Source organism: Zosterops lateralis (assembly GCF_965231275.1).
Source record: "Zosterops lateralis genome assembly, chromosome: 23".
NCBI lineage: Eukaryota > Metazoa > Chordata > Aves > Passeriformes > Zosteropidae > Zosterops > Zosterops lateralis.
This window is the reverse complement of record NC_139783.1, coordinates 661,566-676,040: the sequence shown is the minus strand read 5'-3', so window position 1 is coordinate 676,040 and position 14,475 is coordinate 661,566. Positions and strand designations below refer to the sequence as shown.

General features: G+C 49.6%; 1 protein-coding gene across 1 annotated transcript in view; it reads left to right on the top strand.

Moving 5' to 3' along the window:
- Positions 1 to 14,475, top strand: part of PPP1R37 (protein phosphatase 1 regulatory subunit 37) — a gene marked incomplete at its 5' end in the record, with an annotated part of 27,531 nt that extends 13,056 nt beyond the window's left edge. The window contains 8 exons of the mRNA XM_083877157.1: positions 3,468 to 3,580; positions 4,881 to 5,022; positions 7,174 to 7,340; positions 10,431 to 10,886; positions 10,947 to 11,030; positions 11,349 to 11,399; positions 11,493 to 12,372; positions 14,242 to 14,475. Of these exons, the coding sequence (XP_083733283.1) occupies positions 3,468 to 3,580; positions 4,881 to 5,022; positions 7,174 to 7,340; positions 10,431 to 10,886; positions 10,947 to 11,030; positions 11,349 to 11,399; positions 11,493 to 12,372; positions 14,242 to 14,330 (1,982 nt within the window). The 3' untranslated portion in view covers positions 14,331 to 14,475. The remainder of the gene's footprint in view (positions 1 to 3,467; positions 3,581 to 4,880; positions 5,023 to 7,173; positions 7,341 to 10,430; positions 10,887 to 10,946; positions 11,031 to 11,348; positions 11,400 to 11,492; positions 12,373 to 14,241) is intronic.

The following is a 14,475-nucleotide window of genomic DNA, read 5'->3' as shown; positions in this document are numbered from 1 at the left end:
CAACCACCTCATGGACTTGGGTAAACTGGGGTTTACTGGGATTTACTGGTCTGTACTGGGGATACTGGTGTGTGCTGGGAATGGGCCCTGCAGCTGCTGGACCTGCGCAACAACCACCTCATGGACTCGGGTCTGTACTGGTGTTTACTGGTGTTTACTGGTCTGTACTGGGGATACTGGTGTGTGCTGGGGATACTGGTGTGTACTGGTGTGTGCTGGGAATGGGCCCTGCAGCTGCTGGACCTGCGCAACAACCACCTCATGGACTCGGGTTTGTACTGGGGATACTGGGGTTTACTGGGGTTTACTGGGGTTTACTGGTGTGTGCTGGTCTGTACTGGGAATAGGCCCTGCAGCTGCTGGACCTGCGCAACAACCACCTCATGGACTCGGGTAAACTGGGCAAACTGGGGTTTACTGGTGTTTACTGGGGTTTACTGGTGTTTACTGGGGTTTACTGGGGATACTGGTGTGTACTGGGGATACTGGTGTGTGCTGGTGTGTACTGGGAATGGGGCCCTGCAGCTGCTGGACCTGCGCAACAACCACCTCATGGACTCGGGTCTGTACTGGGATTTACTGGGATTTACTGGGGTTTACTGGTGTGTGCTGGGGTTTACTGGTGTGTGCTGGTGTGTGCTGGTGTGTGCTGGTGTGTACTGGTGTGTGCTGGTGTGTGCTGGTGTTTACTGGTGTGTGCTGGTGTGTGCTGGTGTGTGCTGGTGTGTGCTGGGGTTTACTGGTGTGTGCTGGTGTGTGCTGGTGTGTGCTGGTGTGTGCTGGGGTTTACTGGTGTGTGCTGGTGTGTGCTGGGGTTTACTGGTGTGTGCTGGGGTTTACTGGTGTGTACTGGTGTGTGCTGGTGTGTGCTGGTGTGTGCTGGTGTGTGCTGGTGTGTACTGGTGTGTGCTGGTGTGTGCTGGTGTGTGCTGGTGTGTGCTGGTGTGTGCTGGTGTTTACTGGTGTGTGCTGGTGTGTGCTGGTGTGTGCTGGTGTGTGCTGGGGTTTACTGGTGTGTGCTGGTGTGTGCTGGTGTGTGCTGGTGTGTGCTGGGGTTTACTGGTGTGTGCTGGTGTGTGCTGGTGTGTGCTGGTGTGTGCTGGTGTGTGCTGGTGTGTGCTGGTGTTTACTGGTGTGTGCTGGTGTGTGCTGGTGTGTGCTGGTGTGTGCTGGTGTGTGCTGGTGTTTACTGGTGTGTGCTGGTGTGTGCTGGTGTGTGCTGGTGTGTGCTGGTGTGTGCTGGGGTTTACTGGTGTGTGCTGGTGTGTGCTGGTGTGTGCTGGTGTGTGCTGGTGTTTACTGGTGTGTGCTGGTGTTTACTGGTGTGTGCTGGTGTGTGCTGGTGTGTGCTGGTGTTTACTGGTGTGTGCTGGTGTGTGCTGGTGTGTGCTGGTGTGTGCTGGTGTGTGCTGGTGTGTACTGGTGTGTGCTGGTGTGTGCTGGTGTGTGCTGGTGTGTGCTGGTGTTTACTGGTGTGTGCTGGTGTTTACTGGTGTGTGCTGGTGTGTGCTGGTGTGTGCTGGTGTGTGCTGGTGTTTACTGGTGTGTGCTGGTGTGTGCTGGTGTGTGCTGGTGTGTGCTGGTGTTTACTGGTGTGTGCTGGTGTTTACTGGTGTGTGCTGGTGTGTGCTGGTGTGTGCTGGTGTGTGCTGGGGTTTACTGGTGTGTGCTGGTGTGTGCTGGTGTGTGCTGGTGTGTACTGGTGTGTGCTGGTGTGTGCTGGTGTTTACTGGTGTGTGCTGGTGTTTACTGGTGTGTGCTGGTGTGTGCTGGTGTGTGCTGGTGTGTGCTGGGGTTTACTGGTGTGTGCTGGTGTGTGCTGGGGTTTACTGGTGTGTGCTGGTGTGTGCTGGTGTGTACTGGTGTTTACTGGTGTGTGCTGGTGTGTGCTGGTGTGTGCTGGTCTGTACTGGGAATGGGCCCTGCAGCTGCTGGACCTGCGCAACAACCACCTCATGGACTCGGGTTTGTACTGGGGATACTGGGGTTTATTGGTGTGTGCTGGAGTTTACTGGTGTGTGCTGGTGTGTGCTGGTGTGTGCTGGTGTGTACTGGTGTTTACTGGTGTGTGCTGGTGTGTACTGGTGTGTGCTGGTGTTTACTGGTCTGTACTGGGGTTTACTGGTGTGTGCTGGTGTTTACTGGTGTGTGCTGGTGTGTGCTGGTGTGTACTGGTGTGTGCTGGTGTGTGCTGGTGTGTACTGGTGTGTGCTGGTGTGTGCTGGTGTGTACTGGTGTGTACTGGTGTGTGCTGGTGTGTGCTGGGGTTTACTGGTGTGTACTGGTGTGTGCTGGTGTGTACTGGTGTGTGCTGGTCTGTACTGGGGATACTGGTGTGTGCTGGTGTGTGCTGGTCTGTACTGGGGATACTGGTGTGTGCTGGTGTGTGCTGGTCTGTACTGGGGATACTGGTGTGTACTGGTGTGTGCTGGTGTGTGCTGGGGTTTACTGGTGTGTGCTGGTGTGTGCTGGTCTGTACTGGTGTGTGCTGGTCTGTACTGGGGATACTGGTGTGTGCTGGTGTGTGCTGGTCTGTACTGGGGATACTGGGGGTGCTGGGAGTGCTGGGAATGGATTTGGAATTGTGGGAGTTGCTTTTGGAATCCTCAATTCCTGCTTTTCCAGGCTTGGCCTTGATTCCCAATTTCCCAGGATTTCCCAAATTTTCCCTTTTTCTCCCAGCCTGGCCTCAATAATTCTGGGATTTTCTGGGGATTTTCCCATTTTTTCAGGCCTGCCTTAACTCTGGGATTTTCCAGGCTTTTCCAGTCCTGTCCTAATTCCCAATTTTCCTGTTTTTCTCCCCCAGGCCTGTCCTAATTCCCAATTTTCCTGTTTTTCTCCCCCAGGCCTGTCCTAATTCCCAATTTTCCTGTTTTTCTCCCCCAGACCTGTCCTAATTCCCAGTTTTCCCTGATTTCTCCCCCAGGCCTGGTCTAACTCCTGATTTTCTGGGATTTTCCCATTTTTTCAGGCCTGCCTTAACTCTGGGATTTTCCAGGCTTTCCCAGACCTGTCCTAATTCCCAATTTTCCTGTTTTTCTCCCCCAGGCCTGTCCTAATTCCCAGTTTTCCCTGTTTTTCTCCCCCAGACCTGTCCTAATTCCCAATTTCCTTGATTTCTCCCCCAGTCCTGTCCTAATTCCCAGTTTTCCCTGATTTCTCCCCCAGGCTTGGCCTAACTCCTGATTTCCCAGGATTTTCTGGAGATTTTCCCATTTTCCCAGGCCTGCCTTTAACTCTGGGATTTTCCAGGCTTTTCCAGACCTGTCCTAATTCCCAATTTCCCTTGATTTCTCCCCCAGACCTGTCCTAATTCCTGATTTCCCGGGATTTTCTGGGATTTTTCCAGGCCTGCCTTAACTCTGGAGTTTTCCAGGCTTTCCCAGACCTGTCCTAATTCCCAATTTCCCTGTTTTTCCCCCCAGTCCTGTCGTAATTCCCAATTTCCCTGTTTTTCCCCCCAGGCCTGGCCTACATCTGCGAGGGGCTGCGGGAGCAGCGCCGGGGGCTGGTGACTCTGGTGCTCTGGAACAACCAACTGAGCCACGCCGGGATGGCCTATCTGGGCATGACCCTGGTGAGGATTTCCACTTTTCCTGCAATTCCCAAATTTCCCGGGGAAAATTTGGGATTTTGGGGGATTTTTTGGGGATTTTTTTGTGGATTTTCCATGGATTTTCATTGGTTTTTCCATCGACTTCCGTGGATTTTTTTTTTTGTGGTTTTCGTTGATTTTTTTCCATTGGTTTTCCATGAACTTTCCATTGGTTTTCCGTGAGTTTTCAATGGGATTTCCATGGATTTTCCCCATGGATTTTCCCCTGAATTTTCCCCTAATTTTCCCCTGGATATCCCATGAATTTCCCCATGAATTTCCATGGATTTTTTCCCATGAATTTTCCCTGAATTTTCCCTCGATTTTCCCCTGTATTTTCCTGGATTTTCCCCTGAATTTTCCCCTGAATTCCCTTTGATTTTCCTATTAATTTTCCCATGAATTTCCCCTGAATTTTCCCATGATTTCTCCTGGATTTTCCATGAATTTTCCCCTGAATTTTCCCATTAATTCCCATGAATTTTCCCATGAATTCCCCATCAATCCCCCTGGATATTCCCATGGATTTTCCCATGAATTTTCCCCTAATTTTCCCCTGGATATCCCATGAATTTCCCCATGAATTTCCATGGATTTTTTCCCATGAATTTTCCCTGGATTTCCCCCTGGATTTTCCCATGAATTCCCACGGATTTTCCCCTAATTTTTCCCTGGATTCTTCCCTGAATTTTGCCATTAAATTTCCCCTGGATTTCCCCATTAATTCCCCTGAATTTTCCCATGAATTCTCCTGGATTTTCCATGAATTTTCCCCTGGATTCTCCCCTGAATTTTCCCATGAATTCCCCTGATTTTTCCCATGAATTCTCCTGAATTTTCCCCTGAAATTTCCCATGAATCCCCCTGATTTTTCCCATGAATTCTCCTGAATTTTCCCCTGAAATTTCCCATGAATTTCCCCTAATTTTCCCCTGATTTTTCCCATCAATCCCCCTGAATTTTCCCCTAATTTTCCCCTGATTTTTCCCATTTTTTCCCCTAATTTCCCCCTAATTTTCCCCCGGATTTTCCCCTGAATTTTCTAATGAATTCCCCTGAATTTTCCCCTCGATTTTCCCCTGAATTTTCTAATGAATTCCCCTGAATTTTCCCCTCGATTTTCCTCTGAATTTTCCCATTATTTCCCCTGGATTTTCCATGGATTTTTCCCCTGAATTTTCTTCTAATTTTCCCCTGATTTTTCCCATCAATCCCCCTGGATATTCCCATGAATTCCCATAAATTTCCCGTGACTCCCCCTGAATTTCCCTGTGTTTTCCAGCCCCACACGCAGAGCCTGGAGACCCTGAACCTGGGCCACAACCCCATCGGGAACGAGGGCGTTCGGAACCTGAAGAACGGATTGATCGGGAACCGCTCGGTGCTGCGCCTGGGGCTGGCCTGCACCAAGATCACCTGCGAGGGTAAAACACTTCCTCAGGGGTTTCCTGGAGTTTCTGGGATTTTTCTGGGATTTTTTGGGAATTTTCTGGGATTTTTTGGGAATTTTCTGGGATTTTTTGGGAATTTTCCGGGATTTTTTGGGATTTTTCCGTGATTTTTTGGGATTTTTCTGGGATTTTTTGGGATTTTTCCTGGATTTTTGGGGGATTTTCTGGGATTTTCCGGGATTTTTTTTTAAGTTTCTGGGATTTTTCTGGGAGTTTCTGGGATTTTTATGGGATTTTTTGGGATTTTTCTGGGATTTTTTGGGATTTTTCCGGGATTTTTTGGGATTTTTCTGGGTTTTTTTTGGATTTTTCTGGGAGTTTCTGGGATTTTTCTGGGATTTTTTGGGATTTTTCTGGGAGTTTCTGGGATTTTTCCGGGATTTTTTGGGATTTTTCTGGGATTTTTTTGGGATTTTCTGGGAGTTTCTGGGTTTTTTCCGGGATTTTTTTGGGATTTTCTGGGAATTTCAGGGATTTTTCTGGGATTTTTCTGCATTTTCTGGGATTTTTTTTTTTTCCCTAGGATTTTTAGAGGATTTTTCTGGGAATTTTCCGGGAGTTTCTGGGGTTTTTCTGGGATTTTCCAGGAGTTTCTGGGATTTTTCGGGAATTTTTTGGGATTTTTCTGGGATTTTCTGGCATTTTCTGGGATTTTGGGGGATTTTATGGCATCTTCTATCATTTTTCTGGGAATTTGGAGGGCCTGGGGCGTGGTTTGGGGCTGGAAAAGCTGGGTTGGAAAAGTTCGGATAGGTTTCGGAAAATTAGGATGGAAAAGTTTGGCTTGGGCTTGGAAAATTAGGATGGAAAAGTTGGGATAGACCTGAAAATTTGGGATGGAAAAGCTGAGATGGGGGTTGGAAAATTTAGGATGGAAAATTCCTGCCTGTTCCCCCAATTCCCTGCATTTCTCCAATTCCCCCAATTCCCAAAGTTTCTCCGATTTCCTCAATTTTTATTCCTCAATTTTCCTCAATTTCCCCCTCCAAATCCCCCTAAAAGCCCCTCCCCACCCCTGCCCCACCCCAAATCCCCCCCAGAATTCCTGAAATTCCAGGAATTCCCCTCCAATTCCCAATTTTTCCCCCAATTCCCCCCAATTCCCCAAATTTTCCCCAATTTCCTCAATTTTTTCCCCTCCAAACCCCCCCAAAATTCCCTCCCCACCCCTTCCCCAATCCCCAAACCCCCTGGATCCCCCCAAAACTCCCAAAATCCCCCCAGTTCCCAATTTTTCCCCCCAATTCCCCAAATTTCCCTGAATTTCCCAAATTTCCCCAAATTTCCTCAATTTCCCCCCTCCAAACCCCCCCAAAATCCCCTCCCCACCCCTTCCCCAATCCCCAAACCCCTCCAAACCCCCCAGAACTCCCCAAATCCCCCAATTCCCCCCGATTCCCAGTTTTTCCCCCAATTCTCCAAATTTCCCCAATTCCCAAATTTCCCCCAATTTCCTCCCAAATTTCCTCAATTTTCTCCCTCCAAACCCCTCCAAACCCCCCCAAAATTCCCTTCCCCACCCTCTACCCCATCCCAAACCCCCTGGATCCCCCCCAGAATTCCAGGAATTTCAGGAAATTCCCCCCAATTCCAATTTTTCCCCCAAATTTCGCAAATTTCCCCAAATTTTCCCCAATTTCCTCGATTTTTCCAAATTTTCAATTTCCAACCCCCCCTAAAAGCCCCCTCCCCACCTCTACCCCACCCCAAATCCCCCCCAGAATTCCTGAAATTCCAGGAAATCCCCCCAAATTCCCAGTTTTCCCCCCAATTCCCCCCGTTCCCCAAATTTCTGTGAATTTCCCAAATTTCCCACATTTCCCCAAATTTCCTCAATGTTTTCCCCTCCAAACCCCCCAAAATTCCCTCCCCACCCCTTCCTCAATCCCCAAACCCCCTGAACTCCTCCAAAATTCCCAAAACCCCCCCAAATTCCCAATTTTTCCCCCAATTCCCCAAATTTCCCCGAATTTTCCAAATTCCCCAAATTTTCCCTAATTTCCTCAATTTTTTCCCCTCCAAACCCCCCTAAAAGCCCCTCCCCACCCCTTCCCCAATCCCCAAACCCCCCGAATCCCCCCAAAATTCCCAAAATCCCCCCAAATTCCCATTTTTCCCTGGCAGGGGCGGTGGCGGTGGCGGAGTTCATCGCCGAGAGCGCGCGGCTGCTGCGCCTGGACCTGCGCGAGAACGACGTCAAGACCGGGGGGCTGATGGCCCTGAGCCTGGCCCTGAGGGTCAACCACTCCCTGCTGCGCCTCGACCTCGACAGGGAGCCCAAGAAGGAGGCGGTGAGGGCCGGCATTCCCAAAAAAATTCCTGAAATTTTCCAAAAATTTCCAAAAAAATACGCGAAAATTCGCGATTTTGGGGCGTTCCCGGAGTTTTGGGACATTTATGGAGTGAGAAATTGTGTCTGAGTGGGGTGTGGAGTGTTGGGGGATTGTGAACCCAAGAAGGAGGCAGTGAGGGATGGAATTCCCAAAAAAATTCCTGAAATTTTCCAAAATTTCCCCAAAAAATCAGCAAAATTCGCGAAAATTTGCGATTTTGGGGTGTTCCCGGAGTTTTGGGACATTTATGGAGTGGGAAAGGTGTCTGAGTGAGGTGTGGAGCGTTGGGGGACTGGGATTGGATTGTGACCCTGAGGAGGAGGTGGTGAGTCCCAAAATTCCCCCAAAAAATTCCTGGAATTCCCAAAAAATTCTGCGAAATTCGCGAAAATTTGCGCGATTTTGGGGCGTTCACGGAGTTTTGGGACATTTATGGAGTGGGAAATGGTGTCTGAGTGAGGTGTGGAGTGTTGAGGGTTTGGGATTGGATTGTGAGACCAAGAAGGAGGCGGTGAGGGGCGGAATTCCCAAAAAAATTCCCGGGAATTTCCCAGAATTCCCAAAAAAATTCTGCGAAATTCGCGAAATTTGCAATTTTGGGCCGTTCCCGGAGTTGGGAAATGGTGTCCTTGAGGTGTTGGGGGTTTGTGATTGGACTGTGAGCCTGAGGAGGAGGTGGTGAGTCCCAAAATTCCCCAAAAAATTCCTGGAATTCCCAAACTCCAGGAAAAATTCTGAGAATTTTTTGGGAATTCCCAAAAATTCCCAGGATTTTGGGGTGTTTCTGGGGTTTTGGGATGTTCCCAAAGCAGGAAATGGTGTCTGAGTGAGGTGTGGAGTGTTGGGGGACTGGGATTGGACTGTGAGCCTGAGAAGGAGGCGGTGAGGGCCAGAATTCCCAAAAAAAAAATCCCGAGATTCCCAAAAAAATCAGCGAAATACGCGAAAATTTGTGTGATTTTGGGGCGTTCCCGGAGTTTTGGGACATTTATGGAGTGAGAAATTGTGTCTGAGTGGGGTGTGGAGTGTTGGGGGATTGTGAACCCAAGAAGGAGGCGGTGAGGGGCGGAATTCCCAAAAAAAATCCCAAAATTTCCCAAAATTCCCAAAAAAATCCGTGGAATTTGCGAAAATTCGCGCGATTTTGGGGCGTTCCCGGAGTTTTGGGACATTTATGGAGTGAGAAATGGTGTCTGAGTGAGGTGTGGAGTGTTGGGGGACTGGGATTGGATTGTGAGTCCAAGAAGGAGGCGGTGATTCCCAAAATTTTCCCAAAATTCCCCCAAAAAATAATGGAATTCCCCAAAATTCCCAGGATTTTTGGGGCGTTCCTGGAGTTTTGGGACATTTATGGAGAGGAAAATGGTGCCTGAGGTGTTGAGTGTTTGGGATTGGGATGAAAAACTGGGAAAAGAACTGGAATTGGGGTGAAAAACTGGGAAAACAGCAGGAATTGGGCTGGAAAATTGGGAAAAATGAGCTGGAAATGTGTCCAGGGGGTGGAAAACTGAGAAAAGAGCTGGAATTGGGGTGGAAAACTGGGAAAAAAACAGGAATTGGGATGGAAAACTGGGAAAAATGAGCTGGAATTGGGGTTGGAAAACTGGGAAATTGGGGTGAAAACTGGAATGGAGCAGGAATTGGGGCGAAAAACTGAAAAAAACACCTGGAATTGGGGTGAAAAACTGGGAAAAGAGTCAGAATTGGGGTGGAAAACTGGGAAATTTGGGTTGGAAAACTGGGAAATTGGGGTGAAAAACTGGGAAAAGAGTCGGGAATTTGAAGGAAAACTGGGAATAATGCAGGAATTTGGGTGGAAAACTGAAAAAACACCTGGAATTGGGGTGAAAAACTGGGAAACGAGTCAGAATTGGGGAGGAAAACTGGGAAATTCGGGTGGAAAACTGGAATGGAGCAGGAACTGGGGGTGGAAAACTGGGAAAAAAACAGGAATTGGGCTGGAAAATTGGGGAAAATGAGCTGGAAATGTGTCCAGGGGTGGAAAAGTGGGAAAAGAGCTGGAATTGGGGTGGAAAACTGGGAAATTGGGGTGAAGAACTGAAATGGAGCAGAAATTGGGGTGAAAAACTGGGAAAAAAGCTGGAATTGGGATGGAAAACTGGGAAAAGGAGCTGGAAATGTGTCCAGGGGGTGGAAAACTAGGAAAAGAACTGGAATTTGGGGTGAAAAAGTGGGAATAAGCAGAAATTGGGGTGGAAAACTGGGAAATTTGGGTTGGAAAACTGGGAAATTGGGGTGAAAAACTGGGAAAAGAGCGGGAATTGGGATGGAAAACTGGGAAAAAAACAGGAATTGGGATGGAAAACTGGGAAAAATGAGCTGGAATTGGGGTTGGAAAACTGGGAAATTGGGGTGAAAACTGGAATGGAGCAGGAATTGGGGCGAAAAACTGAAAAAAACACCTGGAATTGGGGTGAAAAACTGGGAAAAGAGTCAGAATTGGGGTGGAAAACTGGGAAATTTGGGTTGGAAAACTGGGAAATTGGGGTGAAAAACTGGGAAAAGAGTCGGGAATTTGAAGGAAAACTGGGAATAATGCAGGAATTTGGGTGGAAAACTGAAAAAACACCTGGAATTGGGGTGAAAAACTGGGAAACGAGTCAGAATTGGGGAGGAAAACTGGGAAATTCAGGTGGAAAACTGGAATGGAGCAGGAGTTGGGCTGGAAAACTGGGAAAAGAGCTGGAAATGTGTCCAGGGGGTGGAAAAGTGAGAAAAGAGCTGGAATTGGAGTGAAAAACTGGGAAATTGGAGTAGAAAACTGGGAAAAAAGCTGAAATTGGGCTGAATAAACAGGAAAGGAGCAGGAATTGGAGTAGAAAACCGGGGAAAAAGCAGAAATTTGGATGAAAAACTGGGAAAAGAGCGGGAATCGGGTTGGAAAACTGGGGAAAAAAAAACAGGAATTGGAGTAGAAAACTGGGAAAAAAGCTGAAATTGGGCTGGAAAACTAGGAAAATAACTGGAATTTGGATGAAAACCCAGGAATTTTTCCATAATTCCCGATTTTTCCCCCCCTGGGAACAGGTGAAAAGCTTCCTGGAGACGCAGAAGGCGCTGCTGGCCGAGATCCAGAACGGCTGCAAGAGGAATTTCATCCTGGCCAAGGAGAAGGAGGAGCAGCAGCAGCAGCTGCAGCACTCGGCCTCCATGGCCGAGATCTCCGGGAACGATCCCGAGGAGGAAGATCCAGAGGAGGAAAAAAATCCTGGAATTCATCCCCAGGAGGAAAAAAATCCCGGAATTCCGGAGGAAAACGGGAAAGAGGCTCCGGGTGGAGATTCCAGCTCGGACACCGAGGAGGAGGAGGAGGAGGAAAAAGAGGAGGAAAAAGAGGAGGAAAAAAAGGAGGATGAGGAGGGTGGGAAAGGCTCGAGGGAGGTGGTGGAGTCCTCTGGGAATTCCGGGAATTCCGAGCGCAGGATTTCCGTCTCCAGCCCCGGCAGAGGCCGCAAGGTCTTCGTGGTGACGCGCGTGGAGAACGTGCCCCAGGGGCCCGGGGTCCTTCCCGAGGGATCTGAGAGATCTGGGATCCTTCCCGAGGGATCTGAGGGATCTGGGGCCGTTCCTGAGGGATCCAGGGTCATTCCTGAGGGATCTGGGATTGTTCCTGAGGGATCTGAGGCTGTTCCTGATGGATCTGGGGCTGTTCCCAAAGAATCCAGGGTCATTCCCAAGGGATCTGGGGCTGTTCCTCATGGATCTGAGGGATCTGGAATTGTTCCTGATGGATCTGGGATCCTTCCCGAGGGGTCTGAGGGATCCAGGGTCATTCCCAAGGGATCTGGGATTGTTCCTGATGGATCTGGGGCTGTTCCCAAAGAATCCGGGGTCATTCCCAAGGGATCTGAGGGATCCAGGGTCATTCCCAAAGAATCTGGGGCTGTTCCTGATGGATCTGAGGGATCTGGAATTGTTCCTGAGGGATTTGGGATCCTTCCCGAGGGATCTGAGGGATCCAGGGTCATTCCCAAGGGATCTGAGGGATCTGGGGCCGTTCCTGAGGGAGCTGGGATTGTTCCCAAAGAGTCTGAGATGGTTCCTGAGAGATCTGGGGCTGTTCCTGATGGATCCAGGGTCATTCCCAAGGAAACTGAGGGATCTGGGATTGTTCCTGATGGATCCAGGGTCGTTCCCAAGGAATCTGAGGGATCTGGAGCCATTCCCAAGGAATCTGAGGGAGCTGGGACCGTTCCTGAGAGATCTGAGACGGTTCCTGAGAGATCTGGGATTGTTCCCGAGGGATCTGGGATTGTTCCTGATGGATCTGGGATTGTTCCTGATGGATCTGGGATTGTTCCTGAGGGATCTGGGATTGTTCCTGAAGGATCTGGAGCTGCTCCTGAGGGATCTGGGACTGTTCCCAAAGGATCAGGGACAATTCCTGACGGATCTGGGACAATTCCTGACGGATCTGGGACGATTCCTGACGGATCTGGGACGATTCCTGATGGATCTGGGATTTCTGATGGATCCAGAGTTGTTCCTGTTGGATTTGGAGCCGTTCCTGATGGATCTGGGATTGTTCCTGATGGATTTGGAGCAGTTCCTGTTGGATCTGGAGCCGTTCTTGATGTTCCTGCTGGATCCAGCCCCGTTTTTGATGGATCTGGGTCCCTTCCCACCGGATCCAGCCCCGTTTTTGATGGATCCGGGGCTGTTCCCCATGGATTTGGAGCAGTTCCCGCTGGATCCAGCCCCATTTCTGATGGATCCGGGGCTGTTCCCCATGGATTTGGAGCAATTCCTGCTGGATCCAGCCCCGTTCCCGATGGATCCGGGGCTGTTCCCCATGGATTTGGAGCCCCAATCCCTGAACTGCCGGGCTCTGAGGGGATTCCTGCCCCCCAGGGGGGGATTTCCCGGGATCCCCCCCTGCCCAACGGGCTCAAGGCGGGTTTTGTTCGGGCGCTGCCGGAGCCGGGCCCGGAGGGCGACGGGAAACGGGGAAGCTGCGCCGCCGAGCACGGTGAGAGACGGGGAAATCTGCCCCAAAACAGGCCCTGAATCGGCCCAAAATCAGCCCCAGATCAGCCTGAAATCAGCCCAAAATAGGCCCTAAATCAGCCCCAAAATCAGCCCAAAATAGGCCCTAAATCAGCCCAAAATTGGCCCCAGATCAACCCAAAGTCAGCCCAAAATTGGCCCCAGGTCGGCCCAAAATAATCTTCAAATCAGCCCCAAAGTCAGCCCAAAATCAGCCCCCAAATCAGCCCAAAATAGGCCCTAAATCAGCCCCAAACTGGCCCAAAATAGGCCCTAAATCAGCCCCAAACTGGCCCAAAATTAGCCCCAAAATAGGCCCTAAATCGGCCCAAAATTGGCCCCAGATCAGGCCAAAATCAGCCCCAAATAATCCCTGAATTACAGAGGTGAGAGCCCCCCAAATAATCCCCAGATCAGCCCCAGATCAGCCCAAAATCGGCCCAAAGTCAGCCCCAAATCAGCCCAAAATCGGCCCCAAAATTAGCCCAAAGTGGTCCCCAAATTGTCCCAAAATTATCCCCAAATTCCAGAGGTGAGAGCCACAAAAAATACCCCAAATTGGCCCAAAATCAGCCCCAAATCAGCCTGAAATTGGCTCCCAAATCAGTCCCAGAATCAGCCCCAAATTGTCCTCAAATGATCCCCAAATTCCAGAGGTGAGAGCCACAAAAAATACCCAAATAATCCCCAAATTCCCCAAATTCCAGAGGAGGTTCCTGGCCTCGGGGACTTCCTGGGAGTTTGGGGATCCCAAATTCCCAAAATCCCAAATTGAGGTGGTTCCAAGCCCCAAGGTGAAATTCCTGGGATTTTCCTGGGGGAATTTCAATCCCAGGAAAAAGCTCCAGGTGCTCCTGGATCTTATTCCGACGGATCCGAGCTGGAAAACTGGGAAAAAGGGGCTGGGAGTGTGGCCAGAGGGTGGAAAACTGGGAATACAGCAGGAATTGGGGTAGAAAACCAGGAAAAGAGCTGGAATTGGGGTGGAAAACTGGGAAAAAAAGGATCTGGAAATGTGTCCAGGGGGTGGAAAACTGGGAATGCAGCTGGAATTGGGGTGAATAAATAAGAAGGGAGCAGGACTTGGGGTGGAAAACTGGGAATACAGCAGGAAAAACTGGGAACACGGGAGAAATTGGGGTGAAAAACTGGGAATACAGTGGGAATTTGGGTGGAAAACTGGGAAGAAAGCAGGAAAAAAGTGGGAAAAAAAGCCAGAAAAACTAGGGAAAAAAAAAGCAGAAAAAAACCTGGAAAAACAGCAGGTGGGGAATTTTTGGGGGATTTTTGGGAATTTTTGGGAATCCTGGACCATTCCTTTCTCCCTCCCTGCAGAGCTGAGCTGCTCCAGGAACGAGCAGGGGGTGGAAAACCGGGAAAAGGAGCTAAAATTGGGGTGGAAAACTGGGAAAAAAGCAGGAAAAACTGGGAAAAAATTGGGAAAAAGTGGGAAAAGCATCATTTGGGAATCCTGGACCATTCTGTGCTCCCTCCCTGCAGAGCTGAGCTGCTCCAGGAACGAGCAGGGGGTGGAAAACCGGGAAAAGGAGCTAAAATTGGGGTGGAAAACTGGGAAAAAAGCAGGAAAAACTGGGAAAAAATTGGGAAAAAGTGGGAAAAGCATCATTTGGGAATCCTGGACCATTCTGTGCTCCCTCCCTGCAGAGCTGAGCTGCTCCAGGAACGAGCAGGGGGGTGGAAAACTGGGAAAAGGAGCTGGAATTGGGCTGGAAAACTGGGAAAAAAACAGGAAAAACTGGGAAAAAAGCAGGAAAAAGTGGGAAAAGCATCAGTTGGGGAATATTTGGGAATTTTTGGGAATCCAGGACCATTCCTTTCCCCCTCCCCGCAGAGCTGAGCTGCTCCAGGAACGAGCAGGAGCTGCAGGAGCTGCTGCTGGAGGCCAGTCAGGACACGGGCCCCGAGCCCGGCCCGCTATGAGAACAGGTGAGACTGGATGGGAATAAAATACGGGAATAAAATACGGGAAAAAAATACGGGAAAATGTGGGAAAAAATACGGGAAAATACGGGAAAATGTGGGGAAAAAATCCGGGAAAATACAGGGAAAAAATCTGGGAAAATAC